Source organism: Neovison vison, chromosome 13 (assembly GCF_020171115.1).
Source record: "Neovison vison isolate M4711 chromosome 13, ASM_NN_V1, whole genome shotgun sequence".
Lineage (NCBI taxonomy): Eukaryota > Metazoa > Chordata > Mammalia > Carnivora > Mustelidae > Neogale > Neogale vison.
Genome location: NC_058103.1, coordinates 105,469,648 through 105,494,915, shown reverse-complemented (window position 1 = coordinate 105,494,915; position 25,268 = coordinate 105,469,648). Strand labels below are relative to the sequence as shown.

Here is a 25,268-nt window from a genome sequence, read left to right as displayed (position 1 = left end):
GACTTTTATTTTGAAAATTTCTTAAATCTGTGGAAAAGTTGAAGAATAGTACAGTAAACACCCATGTACTTTTCACCTTGTTTCAAAAATTGTAACATTTTGCTGCACTTGCTTTTTTCTTTTCTCTTAACACACACGTACACACACACTTTGTTTTAAGTGAGAGGAGGTTATAGTCACCAAGATACTTGTTCTGCATACTTCGAGTATATGTCTCTTAAAAATAAGGACATTCTTCAACACAGCTTCATACCTTTGTCACACCTAAGGAAAATAACCTGAATTCATTATCATCTGATATGAAGTATTTTTTGTAACTTTTTTTTTTCTGATCAGATGCAGTCACATTGGTATATTGCTTTTAGGTTTTATTTCTCTTTAGTCTCTTTTAATCTAGAACCATCCTCTGCCTTTTTTTTAAGTGACATTAACTTTAGTGAAGAATCTAAGCCATTTGTCTTATATAATGCCCTGCAATCTGAATTAACTGATTGTTTCTTTTTTTTTTTTTGAGTTTTAAAATGAGTTTATTCAAGAATGTTCTTAGGAAGGCAACAATGTTTGTTGTTAAAAAAAACTTCTGTTTCTTCATGCTGAAAAAGTAATGTAAGAGGCTATAGTTATAAGCTTCTTCCTATTGGAATTCTGGTAGTATATATAGCACAGTGTAGTCATTTCCGCAATGCTAGAATAAATAAAAAAAGTCTCTTCTATGCTTCTCTTCAAAAAGTGATGAATAACAACAGAGGATGGCATAAAAAAGCCATTTTTTTCTATTCATTCTGTAGAATTGGAGCCAGTATTTTTACCATCACAGGCTACAATTTTCACTTTATCCACTTTAATAAGTTCTGTCACCTCTCTGAATTCAACATCATTCAATACAAAAGTCCACACGTTATCGCAGAATCTGTATGTATTTAGAGAGCCCCTGAAATTGACTCTGTTCCTGACCCTCTGCGCCAATGCTGAATTTATAGCTTTATCAAACTGAAGTAGAACTTGAAGGGCAAGTTGGGGGGTGATCTGTTGAGACTGTATGAGCTCATCAAGGCTCTCCTGGAGACTGTTTCCCAAAGTTGTATTTCTGTATAATTGATATGCCATGACTTAGGAGGAAGAAGTTGGTTTTTCTTATTCAGGCTTGCATTGATGTCCTGTGGGGAAGGCCCTTCCCGCCGCGGAGCGGACTGAAGCGGAGCAGCCAGCAGTCCAGCAGGAAGCACCCACTTCCCGACCTAACTGATTGTTTCTTTAAGATTGTATATTCAGGTTAAACATTAATTGCATGAGCACTGTATAGATGCTGTGTACTTCTATCACCTTAGGAGGCACTTAATGCCATTTTTTTTTCCATTTTAGGTGATGCTAATTTTAAAAAAATTAACATATAATGTATTATTAGCCCCAGGGGTATAGGTCTGTAAATCGCCAGGTTTACACTTCACAGCACTCACCATAGCACATACCTTCCCCAGTGTCCATAACCCAACTACCCTCTCCCTAACCCCCTCCCCACCCCCTACCAGCAACCCTCAGTTTGTTTTGTGAGATTAAGAGTCTCTTATGGTTTGTCTCCCTCCCGATCCCATCTTGTTTTATTTATTCCTTTCCTACCCTCCAAACCCCCACGTTGCCTCTCAGCTTCCTCATATCAGGGAGATCATATGATAATCGTCTTTCTCTGATTAACTTATTTCATTAAGCATAATACCCTCTAGTTCCATCCATGTCGTTGCAAATGGCAAGATTTCATTTCTTTTGATGGTTGCATAGTATTCCATTGTATATATATACACCACATCTTCTTTATCCATTCAGGTGATGCTAAATTTGATCACTTGTTTAATGTGGTGACTACTGCTAGATCACCTCATTGTAAATGCACATTTTTCCCCCTTTGTAACTAGTAAGTAATCTAGGGGTGGTATTTGAGATTGTTTGAAAATTATTTCTCCCACAACCTTTTCCAGTGGCATGTGTGGGACGAGTATCCTTACATGGATAATTCTTCTCTTTTTTTAATAAAAAAAATTCTTAATATATGTACATAGTAAGAAACTCACATGATAACAAAGGAGGTCACAGCAAAATGCATGTGTCCCATTCATGTTCTATTTCCACTTTCCAATTTTTTCTAGAATTAACTGTTACCAGTTTCTTTGTTTTAGAAGTTCTAAACCCCTCCAGTCATGCATATATATTATCTCATTTTTATCTTTTTACACAAATGGAGATACTACAGAGTGTTCTAAATCTTTTTTTTTTTAATAGTAAAATAACATCATTTGAGCCATTTATGAAGTATACAATGCACTGGCATTAAATGTGTTTATAATGTTGTGTAACCATCACTGCTGTCTATATCCAAAACTTTTTCATCATCCCCAGCAAAACCTCTGTATCCATTAAAAAATAATTCCCTCTACCTCTCCCCCACAGCCTCTTTAGTACTTTATCTGTGAATTTCCCTATCCTTGGTGCCTCATAAAGGGGGAATCATAGATTTGTTTTTGTGTCTGGCTTGTTTCACTAAATACAATGCTTTCAAGGTCCATCTATGTAACATATATCAAAATTCCATTTCTTTTCATCACTGGGTAATATTCCATTGTATGTATATCTGTATATTCCTCTGTATATCTATATATAACATGTTTTGTTTATCCATTCATCTGTTGATGGACATCTGGGTTGTTTCTGCCTTTGGGCTATTGTGAATAATGCTGCTATGGACATGGGAATATGAATATCTGTTTGAGTCCCTCCTTTTAGTTTCTTTGGATACATACTTAGGAGTGGAATTTCTTGGTCTACATCTTAATGTATTTTTAACATAATATATCATGGTTATCATTCCAATTTAATATGTTCCTGATAATTATAGGTCTTTCTCATTCATTTTGATGATTACCTTGATTCCCAGTGTATGTGTATAATTCATTTAACCCGTTTCTTCTTTGTCAACTTTAGGTTGTTTCCCCTTTCTGTTTTTTACCTTTTTTCTCTTTCTGCTATTCTGAACAAGGCTGCAGTGAAGGGGATATTCTTACTTTAAGCAATGTCTTATTTTTTAATTAAAACTGCAGTGTGAAAATACTGATTGAGCCTAGTCTTATTAAGTATACCTTTTCAGTATCCTTAAAATTTATCTTCTCACAAACCAGATACTTATTGCTCTTCTGTTTTAGGCCCTCATGTTTTAACTCAGCTTTTAGGGTGTCGGTTGTGTCTTGTCTACTTTGTCCTTCTCCTCATTTCCTTAGTATTATCCCTAGTTCCTGCTGGATAACTTTGTTATGCAGCGTTGTCATGTTGTATTGTAATTCTTCACATATCCTTGTCCTCTTCTGGGTCCTGAGTCCTCTAGGAGGCTGCGCTTTGTATGTAGCTGGCCTTCCTGCTATGGAGAAATTTGCACATTCTTGTCAAGTTCCTACTACTAATAAACTGAAATGCCTTTGGTAAAAATTATCATACAGTTACAGAGTTTTTTTGTTTTTTTAATATGCATATAGGACTGACCTTAGTTCATTAGTGAAGGTGGTAGGAGTACATCCCTTTCTTTGTTTTCTTTTTGGATGAAGAGAGAAAAAAGTTACTTTGAAGCTTGTTAACATTTGGTACTATTAAGCCCTCCCCTATATATCTTTTGATACCATTAGAGCTTTCATATAGTCTTTTTAAAGTTTTTTTTTTTTTCTCCTCAAGATCATATTCATGTATTCTGAGATTGTGCGAGGAGCTAGCCATACTACCCTTTTCTTGCATTTTAGCTATGTCTCCATTTTTTATTTTAGGAGCCTCATAAGAATGAGTCCTTTTTTTTTTTTTTTTTTTTTTTTTTTTAAGGATTTTTTAATTTATTTGACAGAGAGAGTGTACAAGCAGGGAGAGCAGGCAGAAGGAGAGGGAGAAGCAGACTCCCGGCTGAGCAGGAAGCCTGACGCAGGATCATGACCTGAGCCAAAGGCAGACGCTTAACGACTGAGCCACACAGGCACCCCAAGAATGAGTTCTTGAAGCATAAATTGGATATGTCATTGGGAATTCAGTGAGGACAAATATAGCAGAAGATGTTACGATTGACATGACTTAGGCTTTAGATGCCAGCACATTGATGGTTCTAAGGAAGGGGGAGATTTTTTTCTACAATTTCTGATGAAGACCACTGTCCTTTTTATGCCTCTCAAAAATCTATTGTTGTTGAAGTATGGTTCATAGCCTCTAGTCAGCTACAACTTAAAGGCATCCTGCATGTGCTGATTTCTCTTTGTATTTCTGGACTAATTTTATCTATTTGCATAACAGCTTATTGAACTTGGCAAGTAGTTTAACTTGTTTTACTCTTTTGTTCCTGAAGATTCCTTCATTTAAAAGTGCATTGATCCTAAAAACTGCCCAAGGTTGCTAGCAGACATAGTTTGAAATCATTACATTGAAAGCAGAATCATTAAATACATAGTTAATTTGCTTATAACTAGTTACTACAAACTTTTGGTAGTAGAACATTGTAGTGATGTATTTGTTTATTGCATTCTGCCAATGAGAGTTACTGTATTTCTAATATTATACTAACTTACATGATGGAATATAGAAAGAAGGAACTTTAAATAGTTCAAATTATTTCCCTTTGGGGGATTTGTGGTGAACAATTGGAGTGTATACAATGTAATACCAGCATTTGTTTTTACAGTTTTCAAAGTATTTCATGTAAGAGACATGGAAATTCCAACATGGAAAAGATAATTTGGATTAAGGTTATTAGAACAGGCTTAATTGTGTGTGTGTGTTGGGTGGGGCTGGTGGTGGTAGGAACTGAATTAATACCTGAAGGAAGTATAGGATTTGTTAGGTAGAAAGGAAGGGTGAGCATTTATGGGAGCAGCAGCATGACTAAGGTGCAGAGGTAGGGATGAATACATTCCAACTTATTGATGGTAAGGATTGGGAGGGATGCCTGCCTGACAAGAGCATAGGGCTACTGAGGAGATTTGATAGGTTGTAGGGAATAGTGGATTGTAAGCCTTGGAAGCAGAGTGGAGAATTTTAAGCCCAGGGAGCTATATATCACTCAGGGCCCTGGCAGGAAATAAATAGAGTAGTTATTGATGTTTGGGTAGAGTTAAAGAAAGCAACAAAAGATAGCAAAGTTCCTAAGGTCCAGCAATATCTGGAAGCCACTGATACTTTTAAGCCAATGGGGCCAAGAAGAGGAAAACTGAAGCCTGATGAGAGCGGAAACGATGAATGCCAAGCCAGTGGATAGCACCTCTGGCTGTAGAGGAAAGGGTTCTGAGGTGGGGAGGAGGCAGGGAAATAAGGACCACTTTCTTTTTCTTCTCATTCTCTGATTTCTTTCTAATGCCTCTCATTGGCCTGACCCACCTGAAAACCAGGGGAGTTTGGACAGTGTAATCCCAGAGGTCAGCCTCAAAAGGTATAAAGCAGAGGGAAGATAGAAGGAAGGATAGAGTTAAGTTTGTGTGGGGAGATTGGGGTCAAACAGAGAATGCCTAGCTCAGAACCCATTTTATTTATTTATTTTTTTAAGATTTTATTTATTTATTTGGCAGTGATCACAATTAGAGAGACAGACAGAGAGAGGGAGAGGGACGCGGAGAAGCACACTCCCTGCTGAGCAGAGAGCCTGATGTGGAGCTCCATCCCAGGACCCTGAGATCATGACCTGAGCTAAAGGCAGAGGCTTAACCCTGAGCCACCCAGGTGCCCCTGGAACCCATATTAAATTACTATACATGTGCAAGCAGAGTAGTGTTATACTGAAAATGCTCTTGTAGGAAGATTTGGTTTAGTGGATTTTGAGGGTCTTAAAAAAAATCTCTTTCCAGGCAAAGTTTCAGCTTATAACAAAAAAGTCAGAAAGCAATCTCTTATTCGATTTATCCTTATAGCCCCCCCCCCCCATGGGCTATGTACTTAAAAAAAATTTTTTTTGTAGCCTCATTAGATCAGAATTCATCTATTACAGAGGGTTCCCGAGTCTCTGCAACAAGAGAGGTAGGATGACAGGAGCTTAAAGGAACAAAAGAGGGAGAATACAGAGTACTAGTTTTGAAAAGCTTAAGTCTGGTGAATGGGTTAGTGTTAATGAAGACAAGTGCATAAAGAATGAATCAGGCAGAGGGTACAAATGTTACAATATGTGTAAACAAAGTGTTAATGAGAATTGAGTGTTCCAAGGAGGAAGTGATGAATTCTGTATTGGTGAATAAAGTGATTAAAACAGGAAAGACTTTATGGAGGAACTACTTCGAGATAGGCCTTTGAAGGAGAAATATGGGTTGTGACAGGAAAAGATTAGACAAATGAGAGTAGTCCGTTACAAGGTATAGCATGCACAAAAGCACAGAGGTGGGAAGTGTTTGGCTTTTTCAAGAGAGGGATATATTTAGGGGAGTTGTGGAAGATGAAATTGTAAGGCAAACTTGGCTCCCTCTGGATGGACTTAAGCCCCCAGCAATGGCTTGTATTCAATTTCAAAGGAAATGGTAGAGCCATTGACTTCTTTATGGGCAATGATGAACTGGTTAGAACTGAACTTTAAGGTTAATCTAGTAGAAGGAGGTGGTAGATACAGTGGAATGGGGAGACTTCTTGGGAGCCCATTGCAGTTTTCCAGGACAGGTTATAAAGGCAGGGTGGGACCAGTGGGAGTATTAAAATTTTGAGTTTGGAGAGTGAAGGAAAGACCTTAGTCAAAGATTATAGGACTATTTTGACTCTGGGTACTTGGGTGATGTATCAGTAGGAGCTGGTTTTATAAGGTATTGTAGGGGAGAGGGAGGGGAGCATGAGGAGTTAGGGAAGCTGGAAGAGATGGTGAAGTTAATTTGGGATATGGTGAATTGAGGGTGGGAAGCTATGACATTGTATTGAGCATCAGACATTTGAAAACAGATTGCAGAGGTGCTGGCCAGAGGCATGTATTTGGGAGTATCTGTGTAGTGATAATGAGTTAAGCTTTAGCACTGAACAGAAATGGTTGATATTTAAAGAAAGAAAGAAAGAAAGAAAAAAAAAGTTGAACAAGTATTATAAAGAAAAAGAGATTTCTGAACTTGAGGGCATTAAGTGGACAAGAGAAGGCCTGAGTATGTAAATTACTATTATTTGTCTGTTTATTCATCTGTTGATGGACATTTGAATTTCTAATTTTTGACTATTATGAATAAAGCTGCTTTGGACTTGGAGGTATATAAGTTTTTATGTGGTCGGGGCACCTGGGTGGCTCAGTGGTTTAAGCCTCTGCCTTCAGCTCGGGTCATGATCTCGGGGTCCTGGGATCGAGCCCCACATCGGGCTCTCTGCTCGGCGGGGAGCCGGCTTCCCCCTCTCTCTCTGCCTGCCTCTCTGTCTACTTGTGATCTCTATCTATAAAAAAAAAAAAAAAAGTTTTTATGTGGTCATGTGTTTTCATTTTTCTGGGCAAATTTCTAAGGAGTGATATTGCTGCATATATAGTAAGTACGGTATGTTTAGTTTTTTATAATTAACTGCCAAACAGTTTTCAATTTTACATACCACCAGCAGTTTATGGGAGTTCTAGTTGCTTCACATCCTCATCCATACTTGGTATTGTCTGTTTCTTTAAATTTAGCTACTTTAGTGCGTTTGTAAATAGTATCACTACAGTTTTAATTTGCATTTCTCTAATGATGAATGTTGAGCATCCTATTTATGCTTATTTAGCCACTTATATAACTTTGGTGAAATGTCCAAATTTTTTGTCTATTTAAAAAAATTATGTTTTGTTGAATTGTAAGGGTCCTTTTTATGTATTCACAAGTCCTTTGTCAGATACATGTTTTGCAAATAGCTTCTTTCAGTTTGGCATTTGCCTTTCATTTTCCTAACAGTGCTTTTTGAAGAGCAAAACTTTAATTTTGATAGAGTCTAGTGTATTGATTTTTTGAGTCCTATTTAAGAAGTATTTGTCTAATCCAGGGCTACTAAGATTTCTTTCCTGCATTTTCTTCTGAAGATTCTCCCCCACCTTCCACCCTCCACCCAGAGAGAGACCGCACATTTGTGCTTGGGGGCGTTGCGGTGCAGGGGGGGGGGAATCTTAAGCAGGCGCCACGCCCAGCATGGAGCCTGATGCAGGCAGGGCTCAGTCTCAGGACCCTGGGATCATGACCCAAGCCGAAATGAAGAGTTGGTCACTTAACCCTTTGAGCCACCTAGGCTTCCCTCTTCTAGAGAGTTTTATGGTTTCAGCTCTTACATTTAGGTCTGTGAACCATTTTGAGTTGATTTTTGTATATGGTGTGAAATTAGGGTTGAGGTTCATTTTTTTCCTATATGTATTTCCAATTGTTTTGGCACCTTTTGTGAGAGGTTATCCTTTCCCCATTAAACTGCCTTGGCACTTTAGTTAAAAATCAGTGGGGCCATATATATGTGGGTCTGTTTCTGGACTTTCAGTTCTGGTCTGTTGATCTGTCTTGATACCAATACACATGTCTTGATTACTGTAGCTTTATAATAAGCCTTAAGGTCACACAATGGAAATTCCTCAGTTTTGTTCTCTATCAAAATTGTTTTGCTCTTCTCAGTCCTTTGCATTTCTATCATGCAGATTTCTGATAAGGACTGTGAAAATTATTTTGTTGTTTTACCCAGTTGAAATTTAATGACTTAGTGATCTTGAGAGAGTGGTTGGGAGGAATGAATTTTATCATAGCAGCAGGACTGAGAATGAACTGAGTTGGCAATTGATTGATTCAAACCTTCTGAGGTTTTTAATTTTCTAAAATTGAGAGTGATCTAGAACTTGTGAAACCACCATGTCAGTGGAAAGAGGCAGCATGATTTGGTAGTGGTTAACTGATTGGGTATCAGACTGCTCTGGTTTGAATCTTTACTCTATCAATTGCTGGCAGGGTGACCTTGGGCAAACTATATTTGGCCTCCCTGTGCCTCCATTTCCTTTCCTTGCAAATCAGAATAATAAGAATACTTATTTGGGAGTTGTTCTGAGATTAAATAAGGTAATACATGTAAAGGGTTTAGCACAGTGTTCAATGTGCTCAGTGAATGTTAGTTACTATATTGCTCTATTCACCTAGACAGTGTTAGAAAGCTTCATAATTTGATAAATTCACTTGGAGATACTATTTGGTCTACCCTCGTGCTCAAATCCTTCACTGTGCTTCATTTATTTCAGTTTTAGAAAGGTAGTGGTAGTGCTATTTGGTTTCTTTTCCAGTCCTTTAGTCATTTTTCCAGCCCTGCTTTTCATTGGTGAATTTGGTAATTTATGTATGTAATTAAATCTGGGTTTGTGCATTGGACCATGAATGGAAAAAAGAACAATTGGCTTTTAGTGGTATAAATCATTGCTGTAAATTAAACAAAACAAAACAAGACAACAGCAGTTTTTTTTTTCTTTGCCAGCGTTTAGCTGGTTCATCAGGATTGTGAATTGGTGGTTCTTGAATACAAGCTAAAATCCATTAGTTTGATTTGATTTCGTCTGTAGTTCTTTCCTTGCTGAATAAGCAGGTCTGCTTTCTGGTTTATTTAACTAGTTCTCATTATTGATGTAGCAAAACAATTTGCCAGCAAACTCAGCAGGTCTCTTCTTTTTCTAAGTATGCTCACTTAGTAAATAGGGATAATAACAACAACAAAAAAAGCTTTTCCTTCTTATCAGCTGTTTAATTTTGGCGGCTAAACACTGAAAATTTCTTTGATTTAATGAGAGCCAAAATCAGTCAGCCTAATGAAGCCCTCTAGAAGGGAAGCACTTGGGGGCTTGGGTGGGGAAGGCTGGATCACCCAAGCCCCAAGTGCACTTAATTTTCAGTTGCAGAACTTTCCAGATGGGCTGTGTTCCTCCTGCACTTCTTTGATTAATGCTCTTGATAAATATCCTTACTGGTGTCTTTCTTTTATGAATCTCTAAATTCACTAATTTAGAACTTCATAAATTTATTTAGGTACGGATGTGGCAGAGGAGCGAAGGACAAGTTCAGATTTCAGCATGTTGAATTTAAGATTCCTTTGGAACATCTTAGTGGGTATATCATGTTAGCAGTGGATATTCAGGTCTGTAGCTGAGGAGAGAGTGTTTGGACTATGCTCATTAGCATATGAGAGGTAGATGAAAGCCTTGGGAGTAGCTAGAATCACTCTAAAAATTATATACAGTGAGAAGAGGAGACAGAAATGGACTGAAGATGGAATTCACATGGTCTGTCTGTGGCACCTGCACACCAGGAATTTGTTCTTTTGAAGTTCTTCCATTATATATCAGCTTAGAATAAGATAATATTTGGGTTTAATTTGGATTCTGTGTAAATAATGAACTACATAGATGCAGATTGCTCAGCACAATTCAGCGAATATTTATTGAGGTCCCTCTATATGCTTTACCTTTGCTAAGCACTGAGGATATAAGCATCTATGCCCTCGTGACATTATAGACAAGTATGAGAGAACATGAACACATAAGCACACAAATAGTATATAATCGCAAACTGAAAAAGCTGAGAAGCTAAATATTGGGTACTCTGTGAGCATTTTAAAAGAGGGACGTGATTCTCATATGTGTGTGGTCGGGTAGTTTCCCTGAGGAAGAGGCATTTTATTCAACTAGGTACCCAGTATATCCCTGTACTGCTATTTAAACTGAGATCTCATGACTAGGTATTAACTAGGTGAAAGAGGGTGGGACGGAGAAGGCAGGCTCTAAGCAGAGGGAACTTTGTGTGGAAAGGTCCTGCAATAGAAAACAAGGAGCCTGATTCCTTCCAGAAATTAAACATCTCAGAGCTTATAGAAGGAGAGCAGGGGAGAGAGGTCAGTTCTTGGCCTTTTCAACTGTGGAGAGATTTTGTTCTTTAGAGTAAAACTATTGAAAAGCAAACTGACTTTTTTAACTTTTTCTTAAAAAAAAATTAAACATACACATTAGTGGAAAGAATATTTCCTAACATCCATTTCTTTCAGCAATGTTTTGTAGTTTTCATTGTACAAGTTTCTCACCTCCTTGGTTAAGTTAATGCCTCAGTATTTTACTCTTTTTGATGCTGTTATGATTGGAATTGTTTACATAATTTTGTTTTCAGATTGTTCATTATTAGTTATAGAAATGCAACTGATTTGTGTGTGTGTTTGACTTTGTGTCCTGCTACTTTGCTGTATTCATTTATGAGTTCTAACTTTTGTATGTGTGTTTGTGTGTGTGTGTGTGTACACTTATTGGAGTTTTTCACAAGTAAGCCCTCTGTAAACAGAGACAACTTTATTTCTTTTCTTCTACTTTGGATGCCCTTTGTGTATTTTTCGTGCCTAACTAGTCTGATTAGAACTAGTACTGTGTCGGGACTCCTGGGTGGCTCAGTTGGTTGGAGGACTGCCTTCGGCTCAGGTCATGATCGCGGAGTCCTGGGATCGAGTCCCGCATCAGGCTCCCAGCTCCACGGGGAGTCTGCTTCTCCCTCTGACCTTCTCCTCGCTCATACTCTCTCTCACTGTGTCTCTCTCAAATAAATAAATAAAATCTTTAAAAAAAAAAAAAGAACTAGTACTGTGTCGAATGGAAGTTGCAAAAGTAGACATCCTTGCTTTTGTTCTCAATCTAGAGTAAAAGCTTTTGCCATTGAGTATGATGTTTGCTGTGGGTTTTCATATATGGCTTTTATTATGTTGAGGTAGTTTCCTTCTGTTCCTAGTTTGTTGTTTCTCCCATGAAAAGGTGTTGAATTTCATCAAATGCTTTTTCTGAATCAACTGAGGTGAGCTTGTGGTTTGTTTTTCCTTCATTTGGTTTCACAGAATCTTGAGCCAGAATTAGGAATAGCTACTGAAACTTGCCCTCAGAAATTCTCGGACCTCTTGCTTCTCCACATTTTTAGTCTTGTTTGTGGCTATCCTTGTGAATGTAAGTACTTACTATCATTTTCTGCTATTTTATTGTTTCATTACCTTCCATCTCCTGTCATCTCTCAAATTCTATATTCTTTGCTTTCAAAGTCCCTAGTTTCTCATTAATCTGACCTCTGTTGCTACCCGTGGAGATTGTATTAACTTTCAAGGGCTTTCTCTATCATTGCCTTGTTTGGATACTTGCAGCAAGGAACAATATTATAATTTAGACACACTTAAGTTCTACATTTTTTGGTTCTTCCATACTTTCAGACTTTAGTTCTCTACTTTTACACTTGAGGTTAGGGGCAAGGTATAGATATTATATGAATAGTAATTATATCTGTGGTTGGAGATAATAATGGTAATGATAATAGCCACCATTTCCCAAGGATTAATATATCAGAACTGAACTTTAGAGAAAGGTATGTAGAAGTTTGTTTTTGTTGAATTACAGTTTATAATTTAGTTGTACAACTCCTAAATTGAGTTTTAGTCCATCATCGACTGACTTGAAGTTAACTTGTCTGAAAGTTACTCTTTTATTAGTTAATAATATTTAAATGTGGACATTAGTTGTAATTAGTTAATTTAACAAACACTGTAATATATTAGGCTGCATGGTAGGGAATTAAAATGGAATAAGATGGTGTCCCCATCCTGGGAAATGCATTATCTATTAGGGTTAAAGTAAAAAATAATTATAGGTTAGAATGAGAGGTATCCTATTAGAGACTTAGAATTAGTCTAATTTTCAAGTTCCTTGCATGGAAGAGGGTGGAAGAAGAGCAACTGGAAAGTACCTGAATTCCCGAGTATAAGGAGGTGGTTGCTGGTATAAACCAATTGGCCTTTACACGTAAGCCAATAGCATTTTGAGGTTTCAAACAAGAGCAGATTTGTAGAAAGATGAAGGATGAACAGGAGTTGGGGAGAACCTGGTATCAGGGAGTTGGATAAGGAAGCTACTATAATGGGTCAGCATAGAGAGAATTTTCAATTAGATGTGCAGTTCTAACTCTAATTCCACTTTTGATGTGTGTGTTTTATACAAAACCAGGCAGTTCTTGAACACCATACGACTGGACCTGCAATTTAACTCAATATGATGCTGTCTACTTGGGGATAGGGTCAGGTCCCACAGGTTAAGGATTCAGTCCTTGAAGACTACTGCCACCTATGTCGTGAGTGTTAGATTGTTACCTGTACTTCTGACCAACTGGCTGTAGAATGAGGGTTCCAGTGACCCCTCTTTGGGTTTCGTTAATTTGCTAGAAGGGCTCACAGAACTCAGAGAAACATTTTACTTCCTAGATTACCAGTTTATTATGAAAGGATATAACTCAGGAATAGCTAGATGGAAGAGATGTGTGGGGCTAGGTATGGGGAAGAGAGAGAGTATAGAGCTTCCATGCCCTTTTGGAGCACGGCACTCGCGAGTCTCTATGTGTTCACCAACCTGGGAGCTCTCCATACTGTGTTTTTTTTAAGATTTTTCTTTTTAAAGAATTTCTGCACGCAACATGGGGTTTAAACTGACAACCCGGAGATCAAGAGTGGCACACTCCATTGACTGAGCCAGCCAGGGCCCCCACCACTTTTTTTGTGTGTGGAGATTGCATTACAAAGCATAATTGGTTAAATCATTGGCCATTGGTGGTTGAAGTCAGTCAGTCTTCAGTTCCTCTCCCCTCCCCAGAGGCCAGGGGGTAGGACTGAAAGTTCCTACCTTCTAGCCACAATGATTGGCTCCACTGGACACTAGCCCCATCCTCAGATGTTTTCCAAAAGTCAATTAATGTAGCAAAAGACACCTTTATTACTCTCATCACAGAAAATTCCAAGGGTTTTAGGAGCTTTCTGCTAGGAGTGGGGACAACAACCAAGTAAATAAATATTTCTTAGTATAAATCACAATGTCACAGCTTTCATCCTTAGGCACTGAATACAAAGGTGAAGATGGGGCTGGCAATATCACATTTCTCCAAAAGAAATTCTTTGGTGGGGTAGGTTGGGGTTGCGGAGCTAGGGGTGTATATTTTGACAAGTTCTCGCCCTTGATTCTTACTCACATCTACCCTGCATGTAGAATTAATTTTTCAGGGGAGTGATAACTATGGGGCCATGGAACTAGTGCTGGACTTCAGACTCTGGAGACTTGTGCTTAATCCTGATTCTTACGTTCACCTTTTGTGGGATCTTGTCAAATGATGTAAACCCCCCACCCCAGTTTTCCAAGATCTAATCGTGGATCTGATATGCGGATAAGAGCACTGAAATAGGACTAAATTCAGTAGTTTCTAATGTAAATTTTTTTCATTTTAAAAATGAATTTAAAATTCACAAGCCTTTACTGCACACCTGTTAAATTTGAGATACTTTGTCATAAAAAACCATAAGAGTAACAACATGAAACAAATATTTAATTTTTAAAAAATTAAATAATTTGGGGGCACCTGGCTGGCTTAGTCCTAGGAGCATGTGTCTCTTGACCTCAGGGTTGTGAGTTGGAACCCCACATGGGGTGTAGAGATTATTTAAATAAGTAAAACTTGAAAAAAATAAAATAATTTTGATGATACTGTAACCTAGTACAGAGTTTGTATTCTTTCCAGAAGTGGGTAGACTATAGTATGATCCAAATTTGTATGTTATTAAACATTTGGGTTTTGTTTTATTTTGGGGGAAGGTTATTTTAAATATAAAGGTCCATAGTATTTTAAACTTTTTTTTTAAAGATTTTATTTATTTATTTAACAGAGAGAGAGAGAGAGAGAGAGAGATATCACAAGTAGGCCGAGAGGCAGGCAAAGGGGGAGGGGGAAGCAGGCTCCCTGCTGAGCAGAGAACCTGATGTGGGGCTCGATCCCAGGACTCTGGGATCATGACCTGAGCTGAAGGCAGAGGCTTTAACCCACTGAGCCATCCTGGCGCCCCTATTCTAGCACTGTAATTTTTAATATATGGTAAGCCAGGACCTTTCTCAGTTTCCAGTTTTTTTTCCAGAGATATATCTTTCTCTTCCCCTTTCTTTTTTTTTCCTTTTTTTTTAAAAATTCCTATGTATTTATTTTTACAGATAATTTTAAATACTTTATCAAGTTTTAGAAAAGTCCAGGGTGATTTTGGTTGATATTGAATTAATTTTATATGTTAATTGACCACCTAAAATATGGATTCTTCCAAATAAGAACATTGCATAAGCTCTCCATTTATTAAAAGAATCTCTTTTGTTCTGCAGTAGAATATATTTATTAATAAAATTTTTGCAGTTTTCTTGTTCAGTTTATTACTAGATATTTTATATTTGTTACAACTCTATAATTATTTTCTTGTTATATATTATATAATTCCTGGTTATCGTAGTTATTTAAAGATACTTTTGACTTTTTTGTTCTTGTAACTGTTCTTAATAGAATTTAGTCACATTTATAGTGGTGTATACTTATAAAGGATATTTAAGACTGGTTAGTAGTTTAGGCTTCTCTTGGGTTTTCCTTTAAAATTGAGAATAGGGAACTAATCCTGAGTTAACAAAGAATATTTTCTGGATGGGGGTGCCTAGGTGGCTTAGTTTGTTAAGTGTCTGACTCTTGATTTTGGCTCAGGTCATGACCTGATCTTAGGATTGTTGGATTGAGCCCCACCTCAGGCTCTGTGCTGAGCAGGGAGCCTGCTTAAGATTTTCTCTTTCCTTTTGCCCTTCTCACTCCCCCTCTCATTATATAAATATAAATATATATATATTTATTTATTTATGGGTATGCTGATTGTAAAATCAGAAGGTACACTGACGTCAATTCCATAAATAGCAAATATGAATGCAACTTATTTAAGCCTATTGGTTTATATTTTTATTTTTTTTTAAGATTTTATTTATTTATTTGAGAGAGGAGAGAGCGCAAGCAGGGAGGAGATTGAGAGGGAGAAGTAGAGTCCCCACTGAGCAGGGAGCCCTATATGGGGCTCAATCCCAGGACCCTGGGATCATGACCTGAGGCAAAGGCAGATGCTTAACTGACTGAGCCATCCAGGCGCTCTGGTTTATATTATTAAAGAATACTCTTGTTTCTTTAAAGTTAAGTACTGTAAATGATTCTTTAAAGCCTGTTGTGGAAATAATATACCTAGTCCAACTTATTGGGGGCTCAGGGATGAGTTAATGTAACCATCCAATGTAGAGTCTGATTTAGAGTTAAAATCAAATTGAATTGCAAAAAAGTTATAGTCACAGGTAGCATGATCAATTCCTTAGGTAATACAACTTCCAAACCTCTCATTATCCAGGTTACCCTCATTTTTGCTTTCACTTACATATACCTTTCTTTTTTTTTTTTTTTAAAGATTTTATTTATTTATTTGACAGAGAGAAATCACAAGTAGGCAAAGAGGCAGGCAGAGAGAGAGGAGGAAGCAAGCTCCCCGCTGAGCAGAGAGCCCGATGCGGGACTCGATCCCAGGACCCTGAGATCATGACCTGAGCTGAAGGCAGCAGCTTAACCCACTGAGCCACCCAGGCGCCCCCATATACCTTTGTTTTAAGGAAGAACAGAATTTGAAATTTTGCCCAAATTCTGAGTCATAGTTTGTATAGCACTGAATGATAATAGCTTTGGCATTTGATATTATAAAGTCACTTTCATTGCAAATATGTTCTTTATTCTGGGTCAGGATGAGGTAAAAGGGCAAGAATAAGATTCTCGTGTAGAGTCTTGAGTTTTGAAGTGTCCAGATGAATGTGTACGTGCCTGCTGCCTGACTTCAGTGCTGGTGCTTAGCACACTCCCGGAAGTCCTTAATGAGGGTCTCTGAGAGTGCAGTGCTAGCACCGGGATGATTTGTTGAGGATTGGTTCCGCTTTAGTAACTTTCTTCCCTTTGTCTAGTTCTGCCAAGATTGCAACTTCTATTTCTGTTTTGAAAACTTTGTCCTGAAGAGTTTGCAGCCATCTTCCCATTTTCTGTTTCAGCTGTGTTCAGGGCATTTGGTGAGCATGGTCATGAGAGTGTGGGACCACCCTACAGTTGGATCATGTGACTACTTAGAGCTAGATACTTTTGAATTTTGATATTTATTTATTCTGTAATCAACTACCTCACTGTGATAACAATTTTTAGAATACTATATAATACTTATTTTTTAGTTCAATTGCATTATTGATAAAAGTGGTAAAAGTGGGCACTTGTATTTGACTCTAGGAACCAGTGCTGCCAGTGTTTTTCTTCTGTTTTGTGATATAAAATTTTTAATAATTTAAAAAGGAAACCTTTATTCTTGCCTTATTATTAGATTTTTATTAGGAACGGATGCTGTATTTTATCAGCTGTTTTTTTAACATCTCACAGTATAACATGGATTTTGTTAATGATAATAGATTTGCTCTGTTGCTCCATCATTATATTCCTCAAATAAACCCATTCAACGTGTCACATGTTAACCTTTTAATATACAGTTCCACTTTGCTTGCTAATGTTTTAGTTGTGGACTTTTATAACTACCTTTATAGGGCAGCATTGCAATTGTATTTTTTGTGCTTTGTTGAGTTTTGATATTACTTTATTGGCTACTTTATTGCTACTTAAGCAGAGCAAAGACTCTTTCCTCAATGCCCTGAAACATTTACAGTAGTTTTAAAAATTGTCTGTTTCCTGAAGGCATAAAAAGATTTCTTTCTTCAGACATCCACAGCTTGATTTTTGTTGTTAGTTTGTTTAAACCTCATTACTGATACATTTCACTAGTATCCTAACCATGTTATTCTGACTCCCTAATTCACTGTAAATTACTAGCCAGTTGGTTTTCTTCAAATGCAGCCTTCATTAAGGACTTTGAAATACCAGCCACTGTGTTAGGTGCATTGTGGAATTTTCATCTTCCATATTATCAGTTTTGTCTCATTGTAGATTATAGAACCAAAAGGGAAGTCATTGGCTCATTAAATTTTTTTCTCACATTCTAAACTCAGGTTCTTTTTCTTACGATTTTATATGAACATTTTTATGTTTTCTAGTTGTTCTGATTCATTTCTGTTTAAATACTCTTGACTTTCTTTCCTGAATTTCCCTGAATTCACAATTTGATGAATCTGGGATGGCATTTTATAATTTTTTTTGATCCCTCAAAGTCATTCTTGATGTATATTTGTTTGTGTATTTCTTGTATATTTGTGCACTGTTGATTCTATTTTCTTTTGGTCACATATCCCCGTTCATTTTGGTGAAGTACTTCCTGCCATGTCATTTTCTTTTTAAAAATAATTTATTGAGTCAGAATTCACATAACACATAATTAACCATTTTAAAGTGAATCATTATTTGTACTTAGTGCATTCACAGTATTTGCAACCACCATCTCTGTCCAGTTCCAAAACATTTTCAATTGCTCTAAAGTAAAACCCCTCCTACATTAAGCATTAAGCAGTTTCTCCCTATTTTCCCACTAGCTCCTGACCTACAACAACTAACTTTTTTTTTTTTTTGGGGTTTCTATTCATGTGCCAGTTCTGAACATTTCATATAAATAAAATCATACAGTGTGTGTGACCTGGCTTCTTCTGGCTTCTTCACTTAGCGTGTTTACAAGGTTTAGTCATGTTATAGCATATATTAGTACTTCATTCTTTTTTATGGCTGAATAATATTCTGTTATATAAATAACAGAACATTTTGTTTATTCATCTATTGATGAATTCAATGATGGTAACATTTGGGTTGGCTTTTACTTTTCCATTATTATAAGTAATACTGTTATCGAATGTTCCTGTACACGTTTTCCTGTGTACATATATTTTCAGTTCTCTTGAGTTTAGATATAGGACTGGAATTGATGGGTCACATGGTAACTTTTATGTTTAACTTTTTGAGGAACAGGTAAACTTCCATTTCTGTCTTTCCATTCATATTTATAATATTGAGTATCTTATGTTTTATCTTTTTTCTTTCCTTGATTCGGTTAGCTGATCACCCCTCCCCCCCAAGAATCACCTCTGAAATTTAAATATGAATCCTATTATTTTTTTGTCTGTCTTATTCATCAGTTACTGCTATATTTATTACTCAATTTTTAAGCTTTTTTTTTTTCTAATACTGAATTGAATTATTCATTGAAGTCTTACTTAGAAATGAAGTATTTTAAGTCTTTTTGTAGATCGCTTTTGGTCAACTTTGGCTACATTTTGTTGATAAATAATGTTTTTTATATACTTTTCTAGAAATTGTGAAATCCTTTTTCTTCTTCCCCTTTTTGTTTAAAAAAATGTAGAAGAGCATTTCTAAAAATTTGACTTTTTCTTTGTTTTGGTTTCTGTTATTTAAAAATGGAGTTTTAAGATTTGGTTTGGTAACAAATGCACATATATGAAATTCAGAAGGTCATGCAGTGTAAAGTAAGTATCTTTCCTATTGGATATCCAGAAGATATCCAAATGATCAATAAATATAAAATGTTCAGATTTATTAGTAATAGGGAAAATTGAAATTAGTGCAACATTGTATGCCTTTATAGCTATCAAACTTGCAAAATTAAAAAGAACAAAAATTACATATGGGTTGCAGGAAGGGAGGTAAGGTACTCTAATATCCTCTGCACAATGTGGTGTTTTTGTTTTTGTCTTTTTTAAACAATGTGGGGCTTGAACTCACAATCCGGAGATAAGAGTTGAGCTGATATCAAGAGTTGGATGCTTAACTAACTGAGCCATTCAGGTTCTCCTCCCCTGCACAATGTTGAATAATTACTAAATGAAGTGGGAGGAAGCTTAGGTTTTGTTTTCCCCTTCCAAGTACATACTTTCTGAGTAATGAAGATAATTAAGCATAGTAATGATAATCTTGAGAAGGGAAGTGTCATCAGATTTTATATTTAGAATTTAATAAGACATATTGACAAATAGGAAACTCCTTTTTTTTTTTTTTTTAAGATTTTATTTATTTATTTGAGAGAGAGGTCACAAGTAGGCAGAGAGGCAGATAGAGAGGGGAAAGCAGGCTCTCCACCTAGCAGAGAGCCCGATGCGGGGCTCAATCCCAGGACCCAGGGACCATGACCTGAGCCGAAGGCAGAGGCCCTAACCCACCGAGCCACCTAGGTGCTCGGAAACTCCTTTTAATTAGTCTAGGATCACTATCACTTGAGCTCTTTCTTGAAGGTTACCTATATCATGACAATAAAATGCCCTTCAGTATTTGAGGATTTTTTTTTAGTACGAACTGTTATGACTTTCATTTTGCAGACTTAGACCCCCCCTCCCTTGCAATAATTTATGATGAAAATCTCAAATATGAGGCACCTGGGTGGCTCAGTGGGTTAAAGCCTCTGCCTTCGGTTCAGGTCATGATCCCAGGGTCCTGGGATTGGTCCCCCATAGGGCTCTGCTCAGCAGGAGGCCTGCTCCCCCCTCCCCGCCCTTCTCTGCCTGCCTCTCTGCCTACTTGTGATCTCTGTCAAATAAATAAATAAAATCTTTAAAAAAGAAAAAAGATTATTCCTTGCCCTTAAAAAGAAAATCTCAAATATATGGCCAAGTTGAAAGATTATTAAATGAATTGAGATTCTGCCATTAGTCTTTTAATATTTTTGTTTTACCGCATACCTATTCATATATATGGATATGTATAAAGAAATATTACACATCAATGCATCTTATTTTTTGACTCATTACAAAATAAATTATAGTTATCAGTATACTTCTTCCCAAATATTTGCATATCAAATAGAGTTCAGTATTTACTTAGGTAAAAGTCACATTCAGTGAAATGTAAAAATCTTAAATGTGTGTTTATTGAGTTTTGATAAATGCATATGCCTGGGTAATTCAATATTATCATCACCCTAGGAAATTCCTTCATGTTCCTTCCCAGTTTATTCATGCTCTCACCTTCTAGGGGAAACCATATTTTTATTTAAGTCTTTTTGTGGACCCGTGTTTTCTTCTCGGCAAACCCCTAGGAAAACAATGGTTAGGTCATTGAGTAGAGATTAGTTTTAGTTTTATAAGAAAACTATTAGTTTAGTTTTATAAGAAACTACCAGTGCTTTTTCCCATTCACGGTCCTGCAAATAATTTGTGAGAGTTTCGATTGCTCTATATTCTTGCTAACATTTGGTGTTGTCAGTCTTTTTTTTTTTTTTTTTTTTTAATTTATTTGACAGAGATCACAAGTAGGCAGAGAGGTCGGCAGAGAGAGTTGGGGGAAGCAGGCTCCCTCCCGATGCGGGGCTTGATCTCAGGAACCTGAAATCATGACCTGAGCTGAAGGCAGAGGCTTTAACCCACCGAGCCACCCAGGCGCCCCTCTATTTGTTTTTTTAATGTGCATTTTCTGATGACTAATGATGTCGAGAACTTTTCTTGTACTTATTGGCCATTCCTATATCTGCAGTGAAGTTTTGTTCAGTCTTTTGACCATTTTGAAAATTAAATTGTCTTTTTATTACTGAGTTATAGGAGTTCTTTATGTACCTTGGATGCCAGTCCTTTGTGACTATTTCATCCCATAGGACTTAATTTTTAAGTATTTTTTTTTAATGTTCCGTTAGCCACTTCATAGTACATCATTAGTTTTTGATGTAGTGTTCAATGATTCATTAGAGTACTTTTTTTAAAAACAAATTCTTACATTGTATTTGCTATGTGTAAATACACATAGTAAACAAAATATACAAAATATACAAAAACATTTCTGCCCTTTTGGAGTCACTGTGGTTCCTCCGTATAGCCATGGAGACTAGCAGGAAGGTTCCTTCAGTGATCCAAGAGATGATGGTTTGGGGTACGGTTTTAGCAATAAAGGGGGTGAGAACTGTTTGGATTCTGGATGTATTTGAAAGTAGCACTGACTAATTTGGAGTGGAAGAAGGAGGAATTAGTGGTGACTCTCAAGGTTTTTGGCCAAAGGAGCTAGAAGGATAGAGTTGCCATTTATTGACATGAGGAGGTCTACAGGAACAACAGATTTGGGTGGTCATTGGTGGATTAGGAATTCAGTTCTGAGTATGTTGAGATACCTATTAGATATCTATATGGCAAAGTCAAGTGGGCAATTGTATATATGAGTATGGAATTCAGGGAGGAGGTCTGGGTTGAAGATAAGAATTTGGGGGTGATCAGCATGTAAAACCCACTGTTATACTGACAGTGGGACCAGAATCTGAAGGGAAAAGGTATGCAAATCACTAATTTTATAATAAACTTTATGTGGGGTTAATTTTAGGTTTACCCAAAAGTTGCAAAAATTATACATAGTTCCTGTATGTTTCCTTCACCCATTTTCCCTTAATATTAGCATCTTATAACTATAGTACATTTATGAAAGCTAAAATACTAACATTGGTACATTCCTGTTAATTGAAGTTCAGACTTTGTTTCACCAGTTTGAAATTGCTAATTATAAGGGTAAGGTGGAGGTTCAGAAACATTTTGTGAATCACCTATATAAGTTTTGACTGCTTTTTCATCTCCCTTTGTAGAACTAATGGCTGAAGAGTAAACCAACATGGCAACTATGGTTCCACCAGTGAAACTGAAGTGGCTTGAACACCTCAACAGCTCCTGGATTACAGAGGATAGTGAATCTATTGCAACAAGAGAGGGAGTTGCTGTTCTGTATTCTAAACTGGTCAGCAATAAAGAAGTAGTACCTTTGCCCCAACAAGTTTTGTGCCTCAAAGGACCACAGTTGCCAGACTTTGAACGTGAGTCTCTTTCAAGTGATGAGCAGGACCACTATTTGGATGCCCTTCTTAGCAGCCAGCTAGCACTAGCGAAGATGGTATGTTCAGATTCCCCATTTGCTGGGGCACTTCGGAAACGACTCCTTGTACTCCAGCGTGTCTTTTATGCACTTTCTAATAAATACCATGACAAAGGCAAAGTGAAACAGCAGCAGCATTCCCCAGAGAGCAGCTCTGGTTCAGCAGATGTCCATTCTGTTAGTGAACGTCCCCGGTCAAGCACTGATGCACTTATAGAAATGGGTGTTCGAACTGGTCTAAGCTTATTATTTGCACTTCTGAGACAAAGCTGGATGATGCCTGTGTCAGGACCTGGTCTTAGTCTTTGCAACGACGTTATTCATACTGCAATTGAAGTTGTCAGCTCTTTGCCACCATTATCTTTAGCAAATGAAAGCAAGATTCCTCCGATGGGTTTGGACTGCTTATCACAAGTGACAACATTTCTTAAAGGAGTAACTATTCCCAATTCTGGTGCAGACACTTTAGGTCGCAGATTAGCTTCTGAGCTGCTACTTGGTCTAGCAGCTCAGCGAGGCTCTTTGCGGTATCTTCTTGAATGGATAGAAATGGCTTTGGGAGCTTCAGCGGTTGTAAATTCCATGGAGAAAAGCAAACTACTATCAAGCCAGGAAGGAATGATCAGCTTTGACTGCTTTATGACTATATTAATGCAGATGAGGCGTTCTTTGGTATGTACTATAAATTTGTCCTTAACTTAATCTGTAATAAACCATCTCATTCCTCTTTTGACTTCTTTTATTTACTGCTCCCCAGTACCAGGAGTTGGGAAGGAAGAGAGGTAACTTATGTTGTGTGCCTGCTACCAACCAGGTGCTTTATATGTACTGTCTGAGTTAATTATCATGTTAATATGTGAGGTTGATATTTATCCTTATTTTAAGGATAAAGAAACTGTGGTGGTTTTCCTAAATTTACACATCTATTTGGCAAAAGAACTGGAAGTAAAACATACACTAATTAAGCACTTATGGGGCAGATGGCTGTGTTAACTAAAACTAATTCTTACAACCTCAAGTCTGTATGCAAAGCCCATGTTTTTTCTGACTACTGTATATGACTTTTACTGTGTTTGTGTTAAGTTGATTTTTCCCGTGAAGGCCTACCTTGAAGTTTATAAACATAGTAAGGAAGTAGTAAAATATAAGTTTATATTGTTGGATTTCTACTTTTCTTTCCATTTACCTCTTTTATTCTGGGACAAACACACCTCGTGAGAAGGGGCCTCCCTCCATAGCCTCTGTGGTTATACCCTGTAATACAGCTCTTTATTGTGATGAGGGTACCCCAGAAAACTAGATTGCTTTTCACAGAGTTCTGGATCTATTCTGGGGAAGAATCTTGGATATTTGATTTAGTTTAGCTCTCCTAAAGTCATCACAGGCCTATATTAGATTGAATTTAATTAAATCTCAGATTGGCTTTCAGAGAAAGGAATGGTTATTAATTGAAATTTACATTTATGATTCCTTCTTACACAGTAAGCGATAGAGTCTAATACTCTTGGTCTCCACAACCCACTTTTTTTTTTTTTTTTTTTTTAAAGATTTTATTTATTTATCTGACAGACAGAGATCCCAAGCAGGCAGAGAAGCAGGCAGAGAAAGAGGAGGGAGCAGACTCCTTGCTGAGCAGAGAGCCCGATGTGGGGCTTGATCCCAGGACTCTGAGATCATGACCTGAGCCGAAGGCAGAGGCTTTAACCCACTGAGTCACCCAGGCGCCCGAACTCACGTTTTTTATATTTTACAGTGTTGTCTGAGAATTCAGAAAATAGGTATATCCTCTCCCAGTACTCTGGACTCCAACCCTGCCTTAAGTTTCTCTACCCTGAACAACTGGGACAAAGCTTACCCCAAGCTGAAAGTTAAAGGGAAAGACACATAACCATCAACTGAGTACCTGATGTAAGGCCTAACAAAAATGAGTTCAATCCTTTATTTTTATTTACTTGTGTGATTCTTAACCTTCACTAATGATACACATGCAGTAATGGTGTTTGAATGGGAGTGCACAAAATACGCATTAGCATATTTAAATAAAGAGAGGGAAATAATGTCAATGTATATCTCTGAATTCTGAAAGAATAAACAATAATAAAAACACCATTGGCCTTTGATGTCAGCAGGTGTTTATTTAACACTGTGTGCCAGATACTGTTTGGCACTGAGTTTAAAAGGTAAATGAGTGGCGCCTGGGTTGCTCAGTCAGTTTAGTGTCTGCCTTCAGCTCAGGTCATGATGCCAGGCTTCTGGGATTGAGCCCTGCATCACATTGGGCTCTCTGCCTAGCGGGAAGCCTGCTTCTCCCTCTCCCTCTGCTTGCCACTCCCCCTGGTTGTGCTCGCTCTAAGAAATATATAAAATCTTAAAAACAAAAACAAAAACAAATTGGTAAATGAGCTTTGTAGCATCCATGCCTTCAGCCAGCTCACAGTTTAAAGAAAGACAGATACACAGACATTTCAAATAAATGATAAAGGGCTGTAGTAGAGATCTGCAGTAGGAGGAGGTGGTGAGACCCAGGAAGAGAACTGGAGGGAAGGGGCAGAAATTGTCTTGTGGAGGAATGATCCCTGAGCTTAGTTGAAAAGTAGAAAGAATTTGCCTATAAACATGCAA

At 37.3% G+C, this 25,268-nt stretch overlaps 2 protein-coding genes and 1 pseudogene across 7 annotated transcripts in view; 1 reads left to right on the top strand and 2 right to left on the bottom strand.

Annotated features, from left to right (window-relative positions):
• Positions 1 to 498: 498 nt before the first annotated feature.
• LOC122893606 (transcription initiation factor IIA subunit 2-like) lies at positions 499 to 1,297 on the bottom strand. The gene has a single exon (XM_044230739.1). It carries the CDS (start codon positions 1,105 to 1,107, stop codon positions 778 to 780), a length of 330 nt encoding a protein of 109 aa, XP_044086674.1. The 5' UTR covers positions 1,108 to 1,297; the 3' UTR covers positions 499 to 777.
• A 15,255-nt stretch (positions 1,298 to 16,552) lies between these two features.
• Positions 16,553 to 16,844, bottom strand: LOC122893607 (annotated as a pseudogene).
• A 5,518-nt stretch (positions 16,845 to 22,362) lies between these two features.
• Positions 22,363 to 25,268, top strand: part of HERC1 (HECT and RLD domain containing E3 ubiquitin protein ligase family member 1) — a 144,221-nt gene continuing 141,315 nt past the window's right edge. For all 6 annotated transcript variants that reach the window (XM_044230730.1, XM_044230733.1, XM_044230732.1 and 3 more), the window contains exon 1: positions 22,363 to 23,318. In XM_044230730.1, coding sequence (XP_044086665.1) covers positions 22,389 to 23,318 — 930 coding nt within the window. In that variant the 5' untranslated portion in view covers positions 22,363 to 22,388. The remainder of the gene's footprint in view (positions 23,319 to 25,268) is intronic.

Bases quoted from the DNA above. Each gene is read 5' to 3' on its own strand.
- LOC122893606 (XM_044230739.1), bottom strand. From the start codon at position 1,107: ATGGCATATCAATTATACAGAAATACAACTTTGGGAAACAGTCTCCAG.